This window comes from Musa acuminata, chromosome BXJ2-4 (genome assembly GCF_036884655.1).
Source record: "Musa acuminata AAA Group cultivar baxijiao chromosome BXJ2-4, Cavendish_Baxijiao_AAA, whole genome shotgun sequence".
NCBI lineage: Eukaryota > Viridiplantae > Streptophyta > Magnoliopsida > Zingiberales > Musaceae > Musa > Musa acuminata.
The window spans coordinates 5,974,033-5,994,084 of NC_088341.1; the positions used below are offsets into that span (position 1 = coordinate 5,974,033).

General features: G+C 35.8%; 2 protein-coding genes across 3 annotated transcripts; both read left to right on the forward strand.

Annotated features, from left to right (window-relative positions):
- Positions 1–1,105: 1,105 nt before the first annotated feature.
- LOC135609687 (mannan endo-1,4-beta-mannosidase 1-like) lies at positions 1,106–3,130 on the forward strand. The gene is made up of 5 exons (XM_065103198.1): positions 1,106–1,572; positions 1,666–1,860; positions 1,972–2,094; positions 2,185–2,387; positions 2,491–3,130. The coding sequence occupies exons 1-5, from the start codon at positions 1,255–1,257 to the stop codon at positions 2,948–2,950; spliced, it is 1,299 nt and encodes a 432-aa protein (XP_064959270.1). The 5' UTR covers positions 1,106–1,254; the 3' UTR covers positions 2,951–3,130.
- A 1,946-nt stretch (positions 3,131–5,076) lies between these two features.
- On the forward strand, positions 5,077–19,706 carry LOC135609688 (uncharacterized). Of its 2 annotated transcripts, none has more exons than XM_065103200.1 (11): positions 5,077–5,391; positions 8,622–8,665; positions 9,152–9,266; positions 9,376–9,502; positions 10,024–10,718; positions 12,298–12,583; positions 12,654–12,719; positions 12,808–13,069; positions 14,171–14,329; positions 18,511–18,990; positions 19,066–19,706. In XM_065103200.1, the coding sequence occupies exons 1-11, from the start codon at positions 5,187–5,189 to the stop codon at positions 19,342–19,344; spliced, it is 2,718 nt and encodes a 905-aa protein (XP_064959272.1). In that variant the 5' UTR covers positions 5,077–5,186; the 3' UTR covers positions 19,345–19,706. The 2 variants fall into 2 exon arrangements, with proteins under 2 accessions (XP_064959272.1, XP_064959271.1); XM_065103199.1 differs by having other exon boundaries at positions 5,078–5,391; positions 12,790–13,069.
- The last annotated feature ends 346 nt before the right edge of the window (positions 19,707–20,052 follow it).

The following is a 20,052-nucleotide window of genomic DNA, read 5'->3' on the forward strand; positions in this document are numbered from 1 at the left end:
GAGTCTGATATCACTTGTCGGGGAGGGAGAGAAAAACCAAAACCCAAAAGAAATAGTAAAAATTAATGATCAAGAAAATATCATATAGTTGATATAAAATTAATGTGGTTCATCGCCTACATAAAAAAAATACTCACATGAGCATAATTATTCATTATATATAAGAATCACAAATCAAATTCTTCAAAAATTGATGACTTTTAAGTTATCTCTACTTAAACATAATCCCTTATATATCTTCTCACGTAAATTCAAAAATTTTTATCTCAACCCTCTCTAGAATCTACTAGAGAATACCCTTGATTCTTCTCTCAACCCTTAAGAGCATGCAAAATGTCTTACTCTATCCTCTCTCCAAAAAAATTTAAATCTCTCAATTTATTTGAATAGAATTAAGAATTTACCCATCCTTAAAACAGAGTTCTCCGTATAAAAAATTAAAACAGAATTCTGGCTATTGTAAAGCCCACATCCCAAGAAAGGAGCCGTCTGAAGCAAACAATCATTTTCTTTGCTCACAGAACGAGGCTTTTGCCCTTCTTGTTATGTAAAAAGCAGAAAGAAAAAGAAAAAGATAATTCAAACCCTACCTTCAAAGCAAAGAAACACTTAACCCTGTAGAATCAGTGAGCATCAAACTACAACAGAGAGAGAGAGCAAGTTACGTGATTGCTAATTCCTGTCAAGCCATGAAGAGGACCACAAGAGAGAGAGAGAGAGAGAGAGAGAAAGAGTCAAGCTTGTGGACAAACAAGACCCATGACTGCAGGCATCTTGTTTTGTTCTTGATTAAGGTGATGGATTGATTAGACTCTTTCTCGTTCCTGATCTCTCCCTTCGTGAAGGATATTTCTTTGGCCAATCGTCTCAAGCTGGCACAGTCTTTCCTGACACTTACCCACGAATCCGTGCTCAGATCAGGATCCTGCAGTCAATCCTCACAGAGTTCTTCACTCGGAAGACAAGCAACATGTTTGCCGCCCCACCTGCGATGTGTCTGTGGCTTTTGTTTCCAGATGCGAATCCAGCAAGCGGTAAATAATTGCCTGTCATGCAATTGCATATGCTCTCACAGTAACCCTCATCATGTTCCTTGTTTCAAGGTAACTTCAGCGGTGCTGGTAGAGTGGTAGGCCACCCTCACATGCATGAAGAGGGAGAAGACACCATTTATCCACATACCGAAGCTTTCCTCCTCCGGCATTCCTTCTGAGACGCCCTTTCTCGAGTGGTGGAAGAAGGAAGAGGAGGGTGATGAAGGGAGTGAGCCTCTTGGCTGTTCTTTGTCTGCTTTTGTTGAGTCCACAACACCATGTTGAGGCGGCTGGGGGTTTCATCAGGACCAGGGGTCTGAACTTTGTTCTCGATGGGAACCCCTTCTTTGCGAATGGATTCAATGCCTACTGGCTCATGACTCTGGCCTCAGATCCATCTCAGAGAGGCAAGGTCTCCTCTGCCTTCAGAGAGGCCTCCAGCCATGGCCTCCTTGTGGCCAGAACTTGGGCTTTCAGTGATGGAGGGGGCAATGCTTTGCAGTACTCCCCAGGCCACTACAATGGACAAACTTTCACGGTATCAAATCATCCATTGCCTTCTCTTGTTCTTGTTCTTTCTTCAATCATCCTTCGACAACCAGAGATTTAACATGTACTTCATCTACTCAAGGGGTTGGATTTTGTGGTTTCCGAGGCCAGAAGATATGGTATTAGGCTCATCTTAAGCTTGGCAAACAACTACGACACCTTTGGAGGGAAGAAGCAGTATGTCCAATGGGCAAGAAATCAGGGGCAGTACATCGCATCAGATGACGAATTCTTCACAAATCCTGTCGTCGGAGGTTTCTACAAGAATCATGTCAAGGTAAGAAGAAGACAAACCTTTTCGAAACTTCAAGAGTCCTTCTTTCCTCCATCATTTCATATATGTAGAGACAGAACTATGAGCTTGATTCTGTCCTTGAATGTCGTTTAGACTGTTCTCACGAGAGTCAACTCCATCACTGGAGTTGCTTACAAGGACGACCCAACAATCTTTGCTTGGGAGCTTATGAACGAGCCCAGATGCCAATCGGATTGGTCAGGAAACAGTGTTCAGGCAAGCAAACAAATTGTATTCTGGATTGCTGTTAAGCACGAGCATTAACTTTAGCTCAAGATAATTACTCTTGCTCTGGTTCTCGTGTAGCGATGGATTGCAGAGATGGCTGCGTATGTGAAGTCCATAGACAGCAATCACTTGTTGGAAGCCGGTTTAGAAGGGTTCTATGGGGCATCATCACCTCAGAAGCAATTCAATCCCAGGTTGCTGCAAGTGGGAACCGATTTCATCGCCAACAATCGAATTCCCAACATCGATTTTGCCACCATCCATGTCTACCCAGATCAATGGTAACGATAATGCCATCAAAAGAATCCTGCACATCGACCCTGTTTTCAAGTTCATCATCACCAAGAACAGATCGAGAACAAACACCTTCTGTGTCGTCCGCAGGTTGTCCGCCTCCAACGATCAATCGCAGCTGGCTTTCTTGAGCAACTGGATCGACGTGCACATCCGGGACGCCCGCGACGCGCTCCGGAAGCCGCTGCTAGTCACCGAGTTCGGCAAGTCGTCCAAGGATCCCGGATTCAGCGTCGGTCAGAGGGACGCGCTGTTCAAGACCGTGTACTCCAAGATATATTGGTCGGCCAGAAGCGGTGGTTCGGCCGCGGGCGGCTTCTTCTGGCAGCTGCTGAGCGAAGGCATGGGCTCGTACGGGGACGGCTACGAGATCGTTCTGAGCGAGGGGAGCTCGACGGCCAGAATCATAGCCCTGCAGTCTCGCCAGCTCCGTTACCTGGGCAAGTGGTACGCCAGGCAGCGAAACGTTGCGAAGCTCAACAAGGCCAAGGCCATGAGGGAGGAGGAGCGACAGAGACGTGCAAGCAAGGCAGCTGATGCAGGAAACTGATGATTAAGCCATGCCTGCACCAGTCTTACGTCTCCTCGAGATGATCTTATTTCATCCAGGAGAGGAAAGCACCTTATCGTTGTTTAAACGATTATATTGTTAACAATAAATATATTTTGGTGTGATATTTAAATGATTATATATATTTCAAAAAAAAAATCCGATCGATCGGATTACATATGATGTTTGGGGTTGGATTGATGTCCAATTAATATTAATTAGTATTAAAGTCTGATTTGGTTATTTGCATCGTCGATCAATATGATAGACTTAAACTCATTTGAGACCGTCTTCGTCGTAAGATCGGTATCAGGTAAAAGTCGGAGATCGATCATTTGACATGTAAAACTAAGGTCGATGTTGTATCCCACAAGACCTCTTCGATGCTTACTACCTAATTCAAAGAGTAATAACTTGTATTGAAGTTTTTGTGTTTTGGGGGTTAAATGAGCATACCTTACAATCTTTTATTAATGGGATATATAGTTACTTATACTTAATGGATAATTATTTCATTATGAGATTAAATTTTACTCAAATGTGAAGGAGTTATATGAATTATCGATGTTGCATTGACTTAAGTGTCTGATTTGATATGAATTAGCACTAATATAACACTCGGATATCGACGTATTATTTTTTCATATTATTAGCTTGACTCTTATTTATGTAATTTAAAATTTTAACACACAAACTTAAATGACCAAATATGCAAGTATGTGAATTTTGTTTCTTTAATTTTTTTTTCAAGTCAAATCATAAAAAATATGGAAAAAAATAAGAAAATTAGGCACTCCTTTAATCCCAATCTTTTAAATTAATTTCTCTCATCAGAAAAGAGAGGTTTAGGGTATGTATGTGCATGCATTTTCCTATTCTTCATAAAATAGTTTTTAGATGATTTTTCAAACTAAAACTAGCTGAAAGACGACAAGAGCAAAGATTAAATTTCGATATGGATTTTTTTGTTGTCTGAATTCCTTAAAACATTTTATTGAATTTATAGATGACCGATACACGAAATTGAATATTAAAATATCCAAAAATCAATAAATTATCTTATGCCTTTACGTTGATTGTGCCTCATAAAAGTCTAAAACATCTTTGAAAGAGTCATTATGTCCGAGATACGTTTTTACATGATAAGATAATCTCCTATTGTTTTAAAGAAGATGGAAACAATATTAAAAGAGATATAGTGGGAATATTAAGAATCCTTCTATTGTGGATGACACTCGGATTTCAAATGATGACTATAGTTGGAATTATCATGCTCTTCAAAATTATTTTTACCTTTTTTATATTAGAAAATTTTAGAATATATACAGAACGAGTAACCTTGATGATGATAAATGGATGTTGTCCTTTGCTCCGCATAATTTGGTTATTTCAAAGCATATTAGTTCTAAAAAATATTTTTAAAAATAAGAAAGATCCGATAGACTTATAAGTTATTGATTTCTATACTTCTCAATCAATATGAGACTAAATGATCTTATCACTATTCTATTTATTATGGACAATAATAAATAATAATAATTTTTGGGTCTTATAAAATAGTCTTCTTTAGTAAGATATTTTAATAGAGAAGACCTAATCTTGATTGGGTGGAATCTTATGATCCACTCATCGATGCATCGTAGTTGATCAAGGCCATTTGTAAATCATTTTGTCAATCCAGACTAAGGCATAAAGTCTAATTGGATATATTATGAGTGTCGTCAATTTTAGATTAGGTTCGATCAGTTTCTTAACATAAAATTTACCATCAAAATTGATCGATATATATATATATATATATATATATATATATATATATATATATGGTAGTCGGAAACAAAGTAGTCATGTGTATACTTATACACCACAAATACATGTGTTGAGGTAATCAGGGTGGTGGAGTAAATCCATCATGATTGATATCCTGGTTCGCGACTGCAATCGTGAAGGTCCACCGATAGACGACTTGCAGATCTACCCCAAGAAACGACACCGACCACGACTACGACTTAAAGAAACCTATTCCTCTCTCCCGGTTACTGTCTTGCTAGCATAACCTTAACTATTGTGTGTATATATATCATCTATACAAAAGCCGAACCGAAGAGGGTTTTGGCCGCCGAGACGCGATAGGAGAGGAGAGACGGTATAAGGCTACTACTACGCCCCCTTTTTGCTTTTTCTCTTGCGACTGCGAGAAAGGAGAGGAGAAGAGTTAGTCGGAAGGAAGGAGAGGATGAGGAGCGGAGGCGGAGGAGGGGCGGGGAGCAGGGGGAACGGATCGGCGGCATCGGTGACGGCGGCCCCGATCCCGTCGGGGTCGAGGAAGTTGGTGCAGAGCCTCAAGGAGATCGTGAACTGCCCGGAGCCGGAGATCTACGCCATGCTCCGGGAGTGCGATATGGACCCTAACGAGGCCATCCACCGACTCCTCTCCCAAGGTTCCCGCCTCCTCAAAATTCCTCTTCTCCATCTTCCTCCTCTTCGTTTTGTTCGCTGTTAATTCGTTCTTCTGCCTGTTACATGAAATCGTGTGATAAAAAAATGACATCTGTGGTTCTTTTGGGTGGTTACTTGGGTTTGAGATGAAAGGGTAATTAGGTGGAGATATGCCCTATGTGGTGTTGTTTCTCCTCTGATCTGAGGGGGGAAAAGATGCAGTTTTGCTTTTGCACATGCTTGTTTTAGTAAAAAAGGGTTAATTGTGGATGTTATGTTCTTTTCTTAGTCTCTTATCTGTTACATTGATGCCGTTATTTGGTCCGTAACTTCTTTCAACACAAAAACAAAAGAATTTTATTTACTGCCCTAAAATTTCGTTAAGGTTCTGTTTACCTGTGCCGCTTGTCATCAATGTTGTAGCATCTAGATACATCTGGTATTTGAACCTAGAAGGCCTTGTTTAGTTGCGTCGCTTATAGCAATTGTGGCTAAGATTATCTGTCTAACCAGTGTTTTATCTTATTACTATATATTTTTTTCAGAAAAAAAGTAAGATTTTATTACTTAACTAGGGGAGTATTGAAAGAGCCCTGCTCATCCAAGGAGAGTAGGGTATTGAAATCAGATGGCCAATCCTTTTGCCCTCCTCATGATGCCTCCTATCCTTGTGTTTTTTTTTTGATACTTGATGAAGAAACAAGAATATAAGTGGAACAAGAGACAACAAAGAGAAGAGAAGAAAATATTGTTCTCTGATTTTTTAAATATCATGTAGTGATGAAAGCAAACTTGATCTTTGTTCCTGTGGAAATTTGTTTACTTTTCTAGAGGAAGAAGAGAGCGATGGTAGATAAGAATCACTTTTTTTTAACATATCGCAAGCCCTGCTCTTTGGTTTGAGTTCTAGTTGGTGATTTCATTTTTCTCTTTACTTTTTCTTATCTTTTAACATGAGTTTTAGTTTCAGATGCTCCTGCTTGTGATTTCTTTCTTTTCATACTCTGATGATCTGTTAATTGCTTTTATTCATACTGAGAATTGTTAGTTTTTCCTTCTTCCTAAGTTTGTCATTTTATAATGTCACAAGTTTTAATCATGTTTTAATTGAACTTTCAGTATCTAGGTTAATGTGGCTTTTGCCCAACTTCTATTATCTATCTTGAGCCTTGGGAACCATTGCAATGATACGAGTACGACACAATCTTACTACCAATGAAATGGAAAATAATTAAGATGGTTTTGTTGAAATTTTAGCCTTCTTTTTAAATTTTTAAAGCTTGGCCTATTTTCATTCGGAAATTTTTGAAATTTGGTTTGCTTATTCATATTATGTACCTCTATTTATCCATGTTGAAGCCTTAGCAGGGTTCTAGCTCTAAGCTATGAAACTTCTATAGGTGCACTGATATGTAAAGGAGTGTCTAAGTAGTTTATAGTTTGTCTATAGTTTCTGCTGTATGCCAGCGGATGCTAAGAAGAAGGATGCCATACATATGGTTGAATTTATCTCTGGTTATTTTTTGATATTGTCGAGACATTGAGGATGCTTTTTCTAGTTTGCCTCTCGGATTTAACAAAAAGTGGCTTTTGTTAAGTTGTACAAACTTTTTTTTTTCTCATATTGTCATAAATTTCTTTCATTTGGCAGCTTCTTGTTGTCAAGAAGTTAGGTGTAGGAGAAGTTCTTCATAGATTTGGATCTACAAACTAAACCGCTCAATATTATCTGGTTTGTTTTGGTTGCTTTTGTGCTTGTAGGGTGACGCTGCTGGTAGGATTCTTAGTAATTTGTTTCTGAGTCTGTAATTTTCTGTGTCCAGTGTCCACTTATCCAGTCCCCAATGTCATATCGAGGGCTTGGCGTTGAAAGTGCCTTTTGAAAAATCCTCTACTTGAGGAAAGGATCTTGATGGAAAATGTCTTTCAAAGTACTGCTTTAGCTTGATGGAGCCCTGACCTGTGAAGTAACAATGCAGGATGGTTTTCTTAGCACACTGATATATACAGGGAACACTTTTATTTTGTTATTAATATAGGTCTTAACACTTCATAACACTTAAATAATACAAGCTCTTATAATTTTATGATCTATCATGGTTTCTTTTGTAGAAATTTCATTATTTAATTTCTGATGTTGGCTTGTGGTCTGGGTCTTGGTTCTTTGTAAGAATAGATATTGGCAATTGCTTGTCAAGAAAACATCTTCTTCATGCTGTACATGATACTGAATTATAGGTTTCCGGGGTTGCTGCTGGTGGGGACAGTCCAGTTGTTTATTTGTTGTAAGGTTGAAGTTTTCACAATGTTTTTTTGACTCATTTTTATGTGTTTAGGGTCCTTGGTTGTGTTTGGGATCATGACAACTTGCTTTTGTACTTGTTAGTGACTGTCATATGCTATGTGATTTTTTTATTAGTAGGATTGTGATTCTTTTTCTACTTGCTAAGCAAAAATGCATTCTCAGGTAGTATTTTATTTGTGGTAGTATTCATTAGATAGTGTGACCTCTATCTGAAAACAATTATTATTGTTTACCTAAGAATGTTAACTTGCTCTGGCATTTGTGACCCTGATCAAATATATGAGAACAGCTTTATTCCCATAGTACTGCTACTATCATTCTATTGACAGTCCTCGTTTAGGGTTTATATACCCTAAATTTTACTGTGTCCAACTGTTTTGTATTCGGCCCTTTGTTTCTGAAAATTTTGAACTTATTTATATATTTTATTTTATTGTGAAAGCTCCATTGACATGCAAGAAATTGTCTTTGTATTGGTTTTTGGTGTTCGGTAAGTGGTTATGTCTATGTGGTGGCATGTTTCAACATTATGGAATACTTCTTGCTCACTAGAATGAGAGGTGATTGGATATATGTACTTTAACAATGAACATTAGGTAAACATGGGTTATTGCCAAGTTGCTTCTAGAGCTGGGCAGGACTAATATATTAAGTTTTTGTAGGCTACTGATTCTTTGTCTTTGCTCTTGTTCCAGATGTGTTATTTGTTTGTAAGCACTTTATGCAATATGGTTGGTCACAGATATTATGTTCTTTTATGTGTATGTTTCTCTTACCATTCATGCTTTTGTCAATGAACTAGAGCAATTTTGTTGTCCACTATTACTGGCATTAATTTTGTTTAATGAAATGTTCCTGCAAATTGTGCATTGATGTGTATAGCATCAAGTGGACTTACATCGAATTAATTGCTCATTCATGGTGTAGATACTTTTCATGAGGTGAAGAGCAAGCGTGACAAGAAAAAGGAGGTTAGTGCATACATTGTTTATGAATTAACTGCATCAGATCACCAGGAACCAACCTTTTCACATGATGTATTATCATCATTCATATTCTGTTTGTTTATTTTGCAGCTTTTGACCTAACTTATAAGTTTAGTACTTCTTGTAGGTTACGTAAACCATTTCATGGATCTGTCACCATCATGATCTTCATATATGATTATTTCTAGATCCTTGAGTTGGTCTAATTATTCTTGTTTCACCATTCAATATTTTCAAGGAATGTTGAATATGAGTCTGCTGTGTGCATAAATAATTGTTTATGATCTTTAACTGGTTATTTGTGCTGTAATTCTTTTCGCTAATGGCCTTATTTTAATGAAAAATTGTCTAGTTTCTTGTTGTTTCTTATTGAATTTCTGACTTGACATGTTTAGTTTGTAACTACCCAGTGAAAATAATTTTACATTGTTTTCTGCATCATGTTTTTGTTGTTTCCCCACTCTTTTTTAGATCAGAGAACCACCAGAATCCAGGTCTCGAACATTGAACAACAGTTCAATCCGTGGAGCTAGAAGCAGCACTGACCGTGGGGGCCGTACTACGTCTTCCCAATCCAGTTCTGTTGGTATGATGTTTAACATTATGACTTCACTGTCTATATGTGCTTGAGAGTGCAAATTTGATGTATTTGTCTTTGTATTTGCTTATTTTATTTTATCTTTGCCTTCTGGTAGACCATGGAACTGGTAAAGGTAGACTCATGCACAAGAAAGAAAATGGTACAAGTCCTGTTCTCACCTCATCAGTTCCGGAATCTTCCACAGTATCAAGTAATCCTCCTCGAAGGCCAACAGTTCCAAGGTGATATTTTATAGGACGACACTTCCATGTTTCCTGATCTAGATGAAATTTTCATTGGAACTAATTGGATAAAAAAATTTCATTTAAGTTATTTTAAGGTTTTTCTAGTGATTTTATTTTTTGAACGTGTTAAACTAATGTGTAAATCCTTTTAGATTTTTCTCCTAGTACTGATTCTAGTTTACTACCTTAAAAATAATCTTTAAACATCATGCATTCCCTGATTGTTGACAAAGATGATTTCTAATGGCTTAAAACATTATGTCCAGCATATAGGAAGTTGCTTTTGTCTTCTCAATATTCTTTCTTCTGAAACAACAAACCTCATAGTGAATTGTATTTATTTCTTGGGAAGTCATATTCTGCAAGTTGTGAACAAAATGTTCGATTTTGTTCTTTTTCTTGAAACCAAACCTGATGGCTATTATTTCCTTTGTTTCTTACTCATTGTAATTGATTTTACCTGATGCAGTGCTGAATGCATTTTTCTGCAATCTAACTTATTGCTTATTCTCTTGCAGTGATTCTGCTTCTGTGGGAATCACAATACAGGCAACAAGCGCTGCTGATGGAATTTGTATATCTATGCAATCTTCATCTGGCTATAAAAATTGTTGGTCAGGGATGCCAGGACATGTTTCTATGGCTGATATTGTTAGGATGGGTAGACCTCAAGGGAAACCTTCTAACATGCCCCTTGTGGGAAGCGAAAGGTCTGTGGCACAAAATTCAGTCATGTCAAAAATGTTACATCATGATGCCAAGCCATCCCTGACAGCAGTTCCGCCATCAGAATCAGATAAAACTCTAGAGTCCTTTCAAGAATCCACACATTTTTCTGAGAATAGTCATGATGTGAGAACTGCTGAAGGCCAACTTAATTCTCATGATGGGTGGTCCCGCGTTGATGAGCAACCTTTGGAGAGTGGGTCAACGACGCCAGAAATATCTGGTGCCTCTGCTCAATCAGAATTGGAATCATCTAATTTGGTCATTGATGGAACTAACCTGCATATAGATCCTCATTCAGAGGAGATCCAAATGCCGGAGGAAGGTCTTAATTTTAAGTCCCTACCAGCGGAATCCAGAGCCACATCTGTATCTGGAATGCAGATACAAGTAGATAGTTCTGTAGATGCTCCCCATCTGAATGAGGGCTTATTGAAAAGTTCAATTCCATACCTGTCTCAAAGGCTTGAACTTGATCATCTTGAAGGTAAAATTTGGGGTTTTGTTGGATTGTTTTCTTTTATGTAACCATGGATATTTGTTCTTCATGTTGGTTTTACTGAATCAAGAAGATGGTAGATTTGGTTGCATTTTTTTGAGTGATCTTCTATGATTATTATTTGAATGCAAAGTTGATGTGCATTGTTAAGATCAGCCGCTGCCATCTTTAATTCAATATACCCAATGGAATAGCTGATTATAAAGATCAGCAGTTAGTATCTTTAACATCTTCTAATCAAGAAGGAAGAAGCATTGGTTAACGTATTTTGCAAATAAATTGAAGCTGATAATGGACAGTTAATTGAATGGTGACTACGTTGATGTTTTAACCTATTTTGCATTTTTGTATATCATATTCCAAATGTTATATTGTCCCAATTAGGATATTCTTTGCCTCAAAACTTCTCTACTTTAGCCTTTGAATTTGTCAGTCTACTATGATATTATTTCAGAGCAAATTCTGTCTTGGATTGATGTTTTTCCATGTATATGGGAACTGGTACGGTATGCTACATACTTGCATTACATCCAAATTTGAAAATATAGGATTGATATGGTATGCCTAATGGCAGTAAAAAATATTATTTTATAATACTATATATAACAAACTTTTTTTTTATTTATAGTATCAGAATATATTTATAGAATATGTATCACATAACAACTTACCTTATAAAGATTGTTATTTTAATTTTATCAATTTATTATATTATGTTCATTAAAAATAAGATTAAAAAATATATCTGTCTTATCTATAATTGAAATATGATAATTTTAAAACAAAGTTCTTTTAAGAAGTAACCATTAAATATCCCTTGAGTATCTTAAAAGAGTAAAAGTATTGGTACTTAAAAGGAAGTGTCCGACACATATTAAAGAAGTATCATGTTTCATATCCGGCACATACATGGCACAAATATGAGAAAGACTGTAGTTATGGAGGTTTTTCCTTTTTTCTTTTCTTTTGGGAGGGTGGTTGGTGGGGTGGGGGGCTTAATCTGCTGCCTACTTATTCAAAAACTATATCTTTGTACATATTTGTATGATGACATAACTGCTTTTCCTATGCACTTTACATCATCTTGCATTTCTACTTATGCAACTTGCGTTTGACCTCATCTAAAATTTCTGCTTACATAGTAGATGTTGAGATTTTTCTATAAGATCAAATTGCTTATTGAATTGATTTATCAATTATTAGGAATAAATTTTCAACTGTAAAGTGTTAATTATAAGAACATATAATCTGGACTAATTTATTTTCTTTAGATATGATCCAAACACTAGACTAGCCCCAAGTTTTAACTTCCAACCAGACTTTTAAATGAATTCCTGTACATGAATTGTTAGCTACATTGACACAAATCCCTTTATGAACCTTGTTTCTAGTAGGTAAGGCAGTGAAGTTTGTTCAAGCACTGTACTGTTAAACATGATCCTTCTTTCTTTCCTTTGTTTTTCTTAGATGAGGATTCTTTCCTGTTTTGTGGAATTATTTCGAGTGCTAAACATTAAACATGATCCTGCTGTCACTTCATCGATGTCTATCTTTCCTCCATGACTAGGTTCTTTTCCAGCTGGGGATGTCAGAGTTAAAATTTCATCAGCTGCTGTAAACTTGGGGCAACTAAGTTTACATGAGGAGAGGAGCACAAACGCTATTGAGGCTAATCCTTCAGTAATAATTCCTGATCATCTACGTGTTACAAATGCAGATTGTGCACATCTGAGCTTTGGTAGTTTTGTATCTGGTACATTTTCTGGATCTTTTCCAACAAAGCCTCTAAAAAGTAATTTGGAAGTGGCACCAGTTGTAGCCGATGCTTCTATGATTGAGGATTCGGATGCTAGGTAGTCTCAGAATCATTTGTTATTTTTCCATGCAAATTCAGTCTGTGATTTGACATATATTATTTGACAGGAATCATGAGTACTACAGTGATGGGCAGCTTACGCCTCCTCCTGTGGCTGAAGATTCGGATGTTAGGTAGTATCAGTAACATTTGTCTCTTTTCCATGCAATTTCAGTCTGTGAGGTAGTGTATGTTTTTTGACAGGAATCATGAATACTTCAGTGATGGGCAGCATACGACTACACTCACTGAGAATGTAGCTTCTATATCTGGCACTGTTTCAGAGAATCCCGATGCACCTTCCGCATCGCAATCTGAAGTTGTGAGGAATGATCCATTGGATGCTACACATGAGATTCAGTACAACCTTCCAGCCGGGGCTAATTATGCATTTCCAAACTCTACAGAGCCAAATGCTACAACTTACACCTATCTACAAGGAAATGCACAAATGCAAAGCCTTTCCCCTTTCTCAACTTTAATGGTAATCTAATATCCATTCTTTTGCTTTTCGGCTGACTAATATATAATAGTCTGGTGTGAACATGATTTTATGGTGTTTGATTTTCTTGGGTAAAGTTGAGAATGATATTTATTTCATTTCATGGATGCTTACTGTAAATAGATTGCAGTGGTTTATCTGAAAAATCAATAACAAAAACTGACATTTGTTCAATCATTTGTTTGTCTCTTGCCTGTTTCTGGTTTCTTGACAATGAAAATCTAGATACTTGTTTATGAGAATATATATAAGATCAATCTGCTTGAATGATGATTTGTAATTAATCTTTGAGTATTTTAAGGATAGAGGAGCAAACAAAAAATAACATGTGAATTTTTCTTTGGTTATTTTTCAGAAAACAACAATCATAATATATAATGGACAATAGTCAGCATTCCAACAGTTTGCTCATCCTAGCAAAGTTTTTTTTAACCAAAAAAAGGCAGAAGTGTTTTCCTGCCCTAAATCCCTTTTCAACTCTGCTTCCAACTTCAGTATTGTTTCCAAAATTTTACTGTAAATGAAGCATGAATTAGTTTTTTTAGATCTACTTATGAATTTGATTCACAATGCAAATAACATCAACCATCAGATTTAAAATCATATACTCATCTTGTCCACTGTCACAAATATAACATTCAGGGAAACAACTTCCAAGTATAGTAGAACTATCCTTTTTTTGATAATTATGTAATGAATAGATATTTCAAGGAATTGTCCAACATTTACCAAGAAGTAATTATTTCTGATGCTATATATAATACCTATATGTCAAGCTTTTTGAAGTATTGGTGTTTTGTCGATACCATAGATACCATAGTCTATTGGAACTGCTGTGTAAAGCAGGTCATGGATAAGTTCTCATTCTTATTTTACAACATGGGAGAACTTATTAGGGAGAATATGTTTATGCAGCCTTTGAATGATTCATTATAAGTAGATAATACGTTTATCATGGATATTGCAGTTTCACCACTTATCTCATTTGAATACTTGCTGTTGATGAATTTTATATATTGATCTCTGTATGAAAGGGTTATGTTTGTGTGTAGTTTTTCTTACTTTTAGAAGTATCGCTTGCAGCAATCCCATAATCTACAGAACAGCATGCTAGCACCAAACATTCCGCCACTTCGGGATTTTGATCTTCCCTTGTCTCCCTTGCTCACCACCCAGTCAATACCTACAAGGTATAGCACAACATTGTCATCGATTAGCGGGTCTACCATTTCCATGTCGGAGGTAATCATCATGATCCCAAAGTTTTTAGTCAAATTATTCATTTTTTTTTGCAACTGTTTGGTTTTTGGTTGATAATTTGGTGAATCATCAAGCAATCAATTATGGCCACATCATATACCCACATGTCTTTTGAATGCATATCACCAATAACCACTACATATATGTGAGCATTTTGACACACTAAAATATAGTCTGGTCATCAGCTTCTCATGGAACATAAGTTTGGTCATACTTTATGCTAGTTTTAAGGGTATTTTAATGTTCATTTTTGTGATTATGATTATAGTTAACCTAAAACCATTTAAATGATATTTGCCAAGTAAGGTTCATTTCCGAAACTTCAAATGAGAGAATCAATTTTTTTAAGCCTATGGTAAATCCTTACCCTATTTGAAGTTATATCAAGACTTAGAAGCCTAAAGGATCTAGCTTGTGGACCATTGATGAGCCAAAATGCGATTAAGTAAAGTTGGCATGCCCAATTGATAAACCTATAGCATATATATGACTTTTGGCTCCTGTTCTGAATTATGCAATTATCATTATCTTCTCCGTGTTCATCAAATTTGATCGTAGCACCTTTAAGGTCATTAAGTTCTGCAAACTTAGGTTATAGGCTAGTTATGGTTACAACAACTACAACAACAAAATCATAAATCCCTAACTATTTGAGATAGGCTACATAGATCTTTTGTCACCATTAAGATCTATGAAAAGTTATATGTTTAGTTAAGTTCAGAGTATTTAAATCTTTATTTATAGTTTCTATTAAAGTCTTTTTAGATCTTTATCATTTCTCGTACCACTTACATTAATTATTTCATATCTTTTGACTATTGTAATCGGAGATCTTCTCAATATATGCTCATACCATCTTAAATGATTTTCACTTATCTTATTCTCTATTGTAGTGATACCTAGTTGTTCACGAATAAAAGTATTCTCCACACATCCATCTTAACATTCTCATCTTGGCAACACAAACTTTTTGTATATATATTTTTTTAATTGCCCAACACTCAGATCCATAAAGCATTGTTAGTCTCACAATTATTTTATAAAATTTTTCTTTTAATATCAAAGGTATCCGATGATTATATAAGACTCTTAACGCCCCTTGCCATTTTAATCATTCTGTTTTTACTTTATGAATAATATCTTTATCGATCACTCCTTTTTGTTGAATAATTGATCCAAGATACCTAAAACTTTTACTTGAAGGGACTTCTTGTCCATCTAATTTAACTATATTCTCTTGCATATTTATAAAATAATTAAGATTACATTTTATATATTCAGTTTTGGTCCTACTTAATCTAAAACCTTCAATTTCTAAGGTTTGCCTCCATAACTTAAGTTTATAATTAAGTCCACTTAGATGCTCATCAACTAAAACAATATTATCAACAAATAATATACACTAGGAAGGTCTATTATATAAGTAGCTAGTAAGTTTATCTATTATCATTGTGAAAACGTAGGGACTTAATGCGGGTCCTTGGTGTACTCTTATATTGATAGGAAACTCACTAGACACACTCCGTATAGTTCTAATACTAGTAGTTATATTATCATACATATCTTTAATAACATCTATATAATTAGTGGATACACCTTTCTTTTTTAAAACCCACTATAATAATTTTTAGGAATCCTATCATAGGCTTTCTCTAAGTCAATAAAAACCAAGGTTTGTCATAGCATAGCATACTGCTCGGTATGAGTGGTACGTACTAGTTTGATAGGGGATCGGTACAAGCGATACATCGATATGCCTTAATGTACCATGTGTCAATACGCTCAGTATGGCTCGGTACAACTCGGTACGTACCGTACCAACAGCTGGTCGGTACATTGATATGGACTGATAAGGAGAACCATGATAAAAACCATATGCAAATCATTTTTTTTCTTCCTATACTTTTTCATTAATTGTCTTAAGAAATAAATAGCTTCTATGGTTGATCTACCAAGCATAAAATCAAATTGATTTTCAGAGATTTGTTTTAAGCCTTATCTTATTTTTGATAACTCTTTCTCAAAGTTTCATAGTATGACTCATGATTTTAATTCTTTTATTATTTTAATAATTATGTATGTTATTTTTATTTTTGTAAATTGACATTAAGAAACTCTTTCTCCATTCATCAGGTATTCTTTCGAATCTTATAATTTTGTTAAATAAGTTAGTTAACTAAGTTACTCCATTGTCTCTTAAACTTTTCAGATCTCAATAGGGACACTATTAGACCCCACACTCTTACCTATTTTCATTTTCTTTAATACGTCTTTTGTTTCATTAGTTCTAATTTTATGAATAAATCTATGATTATTAAATCTATCATTATTATTTATCGTTAAATCTAAGTCCTTTGTGGAATATTCTTTAAATAATTTATAAAAATAAATTTTCATCTTTCCTTAATCTCGTTATCATTAACGAAGATTATTTGATCTTCATCTTTAATGCATCTAATATTTACCTAAATCCTTACATTTTCTTTTTCTAGCTTTAGCAATTTGATATATATCTTTTTTTACTATCTTTATTATCTAATTTATTATAAAAATTATGATAAGCTTTATATCTTGATATACTAATCGTTTTTTTAGCCTCTTTTTTAGATTCTTTATATCTTTTGATTTTTTTTTCACATTTTTATAATTTTGTCAATCTTTAAAACATGATATTTTAGTAAAAATTATTTTTTGAACTTTCTTGCACCGCCACTAACTCTCTCTTAAAATTACGCTTCTACCTTTAGTTTCACTAAGAATCTCCTTTGCTAAGCTCCTAATTTTATTAGTCATCGTAGTCTAAATAATAAAAAAAATAATATTATCCTCGTATAAGTTTCAAGTTGCTTTCCTTTCCATCTTATTCTTAAAAGTGTTTACATTATTATCTTTGAAATTTCACCATCTAGTCCTAGTAACTTTTCCTACTATATTTTGCTTCTTTTATTTTCTATAGTAAATATCTAATACCATCAACCTATGTTGATTCGTCAAACTTTCGACAGGTATAACTTTACAATTCTTCCAAATAACTTTATCTACCTTTATAGTGAGAAAAAAGTCTATTTGACTATAGTTGTGATCACTCTTATAAGTATTTAAAAATCATGCGAAGGTACAAAATCTAAAATCATACCACAATCTTCATTTTTCCCATAACCAAAGCCCCCATGCAGCCCTTTGTGTTCATCATATGTTTTCCCTACATGATCATTCAAATCTTCTCCAATTATAGGTTTTTTCAGTTATAGACATTCACTGAATGATATAATCTAAACTTTTCCAAAATTCTCCTTTGGTTTCATTATTCGATCCAACCTGAGAGGCATAAACACTAATGATATTCAAAATATCTTATCTTTTCATAAATTTTAAAATCATAATTATATCTTTAAATCTTTTTACATTTACAACATTGTTATCAAGATCCTTATCAACAATAATTTCTACACCATCTCTGTGTTTAACTTTTCCAGTATACCAAATTTTAAATCTAGTATTATCAATATCTCTAGATTTTTCTCCTACCCACTTAGTCTCTTGTGAGCAAATAATATTTATTCTTCTTTTGATCATAGTGTCTACTAATTCTAATCCCTTCTCTGAATGTATTTCTATATTCCAAGTTGCCAACCTAACTCTCTATTTTGGACTAGCTTCTTTACTCCCATTGGTTCAAAACACTGGGAGAACCTTTGCCTACTTGGCACCACATTCGGGTGTCAATGTGATGGGTTGTTTCCAGGTGACCTCCTAGCCCACCGTTTACAATTTGGGACACCTAGGTGGTGAAGGTGTCTTATGTCACTTTCGGGTGACGGCCTTGCTCTATATTGAAATTGGTTAAGATTCATATTCATGAGATCTGACATAGTTTTACGTTGGTTGTCAGTGACCTAATGCAACCCTCCACCTTTTTGTCTGGGCTTGGGATTGGCATTGGTGGTAGTAGGTTGGTTATGGTTATACATATCAGTTTATATGCCTGAAGGCACTTTGCTGAACTAAATCAGCTTGTAACCATGTTGAACTTGTTGATATCAAATTGTTATTAGCGTCAATCTAGTTAATCTACACTCTTGAAATTGTTAACTTTGTTATTATTGTGCAAAACTATCATTTGAAGAATTCTATTGCTCTGACATTAGTGATGCATTGTGCAGGCTCTGAATCCAGGGGTGTTTTCCAACTCTCAATCAATTCCACAATCCTTGCCTAGCACCACCATGCTCACGAGTGCTTCGCTCCCTCAACATCTTCCTGTCCGCTACTCTCAGCCTGCTCTTCCTCTAAGCCATTTTGCCAATATGATGAGCTACTCCTTTCTTCCCCAGAGCTACCCCTACTTGCCTTCTTTCCAACAAGCATATGCTGCAAATAGTCCGTTCCATCAATCTCATCATGTTGCGCCCAGTGCAGGCATGAGTTATTCACAGCCACAATTCAAAAGTAGCTTATCTGCTACTAGCTTACCACAGGTTTCTTCTATAGCCTCTGCTTATGGAGGATTTGGTAGCGCAGCTAGCATTCCTGGGGGCTTCACCCTCAACCATACAACTGCATCTGCTAACACAACAACTGGATTGGGTGAAGCTTTGAGCTTGCAGTACAAAGAAGGGAGTCATTACATGCCTCTGCAGCAGGTAATATTTGCATCAATTAATAGCATCATTTTTTACTTTCAAGTGTAAACCTAAAAAGATTGTGGCTGTTACTAGAATGAGAACCCTGCCATGTGGGTCCAAGGTGCTGGTTCAAGAACAATGTCAGCTCTTCCCGCAAGCACTTTCTATAACTATCAGGGCCACAATCAGCAAAGCGGGTTTCGACAGAATCTACAGGCTTCACCGCTTGGAGCTTTGGGGTACCCAAACTTGTACCTTTCGCAGGGAGGTCCATCACGGGAACATCAACAAAGCCCCAGTGATGGCAATTTGAATGGTTCCCAGGCCACACAATCTCAGCCAGCAAACCAAATCTGGCAACATGGGTACTAAGCCATTGCGGTTGACTCCCCTCTGGGTCTTGGAGTATGCGTTGCAGGGTCTTTATAGCTCGATCCCATGTATACACTGTTTGGAGCATTCTTAGACTGACCAACCAAGTGTGTGGCGATGAAGTACTCAACTGGCTGCTATTCTTATTGGATGAAGAAGGGCCATGTATCCTAGAGTTCTGAGTGTGTTTTAACTTGTAGTGCTGTGTGTTAATCTAGACTTTTTTCCCTTGTGATAAAGATAACAAACATTCGTTGATCTTAGTCACTAACAAAATGTTTTCTTTTGGTTATCTCCTGCAATTTCAGTTGTACCTGAAGAAAGCATTGTGCTTAATGAATGCTTTTCTGATGGCCTTACTACGCGATGTATAATTGTGGTTCAGACTCTGAGAAAGTGTACAGGTGTCACGTTATCTCTTTGATAATATTTAGACTTAATGCGAGTTGAATGAACTCTCTTAACAGAAGCATGCCACTAGAACACCAAATTAGCCATATGCTAGCAAATGGCGAGCACGACCTTTCAAAATTGAGCCAAGTTTAATTATTTTCTGTATGGTTCTTATGAGCGTTGATTTTTTTCTTTTGTGAAGTCAATTGAACTCTAAATCCATGAATATTATTTGGATAAAATAAAGGTTAATTATATATTATCTCTTGTATTTAGATTTATTAGTATTGTGGTTCGTGTAAAATTTATATTGAG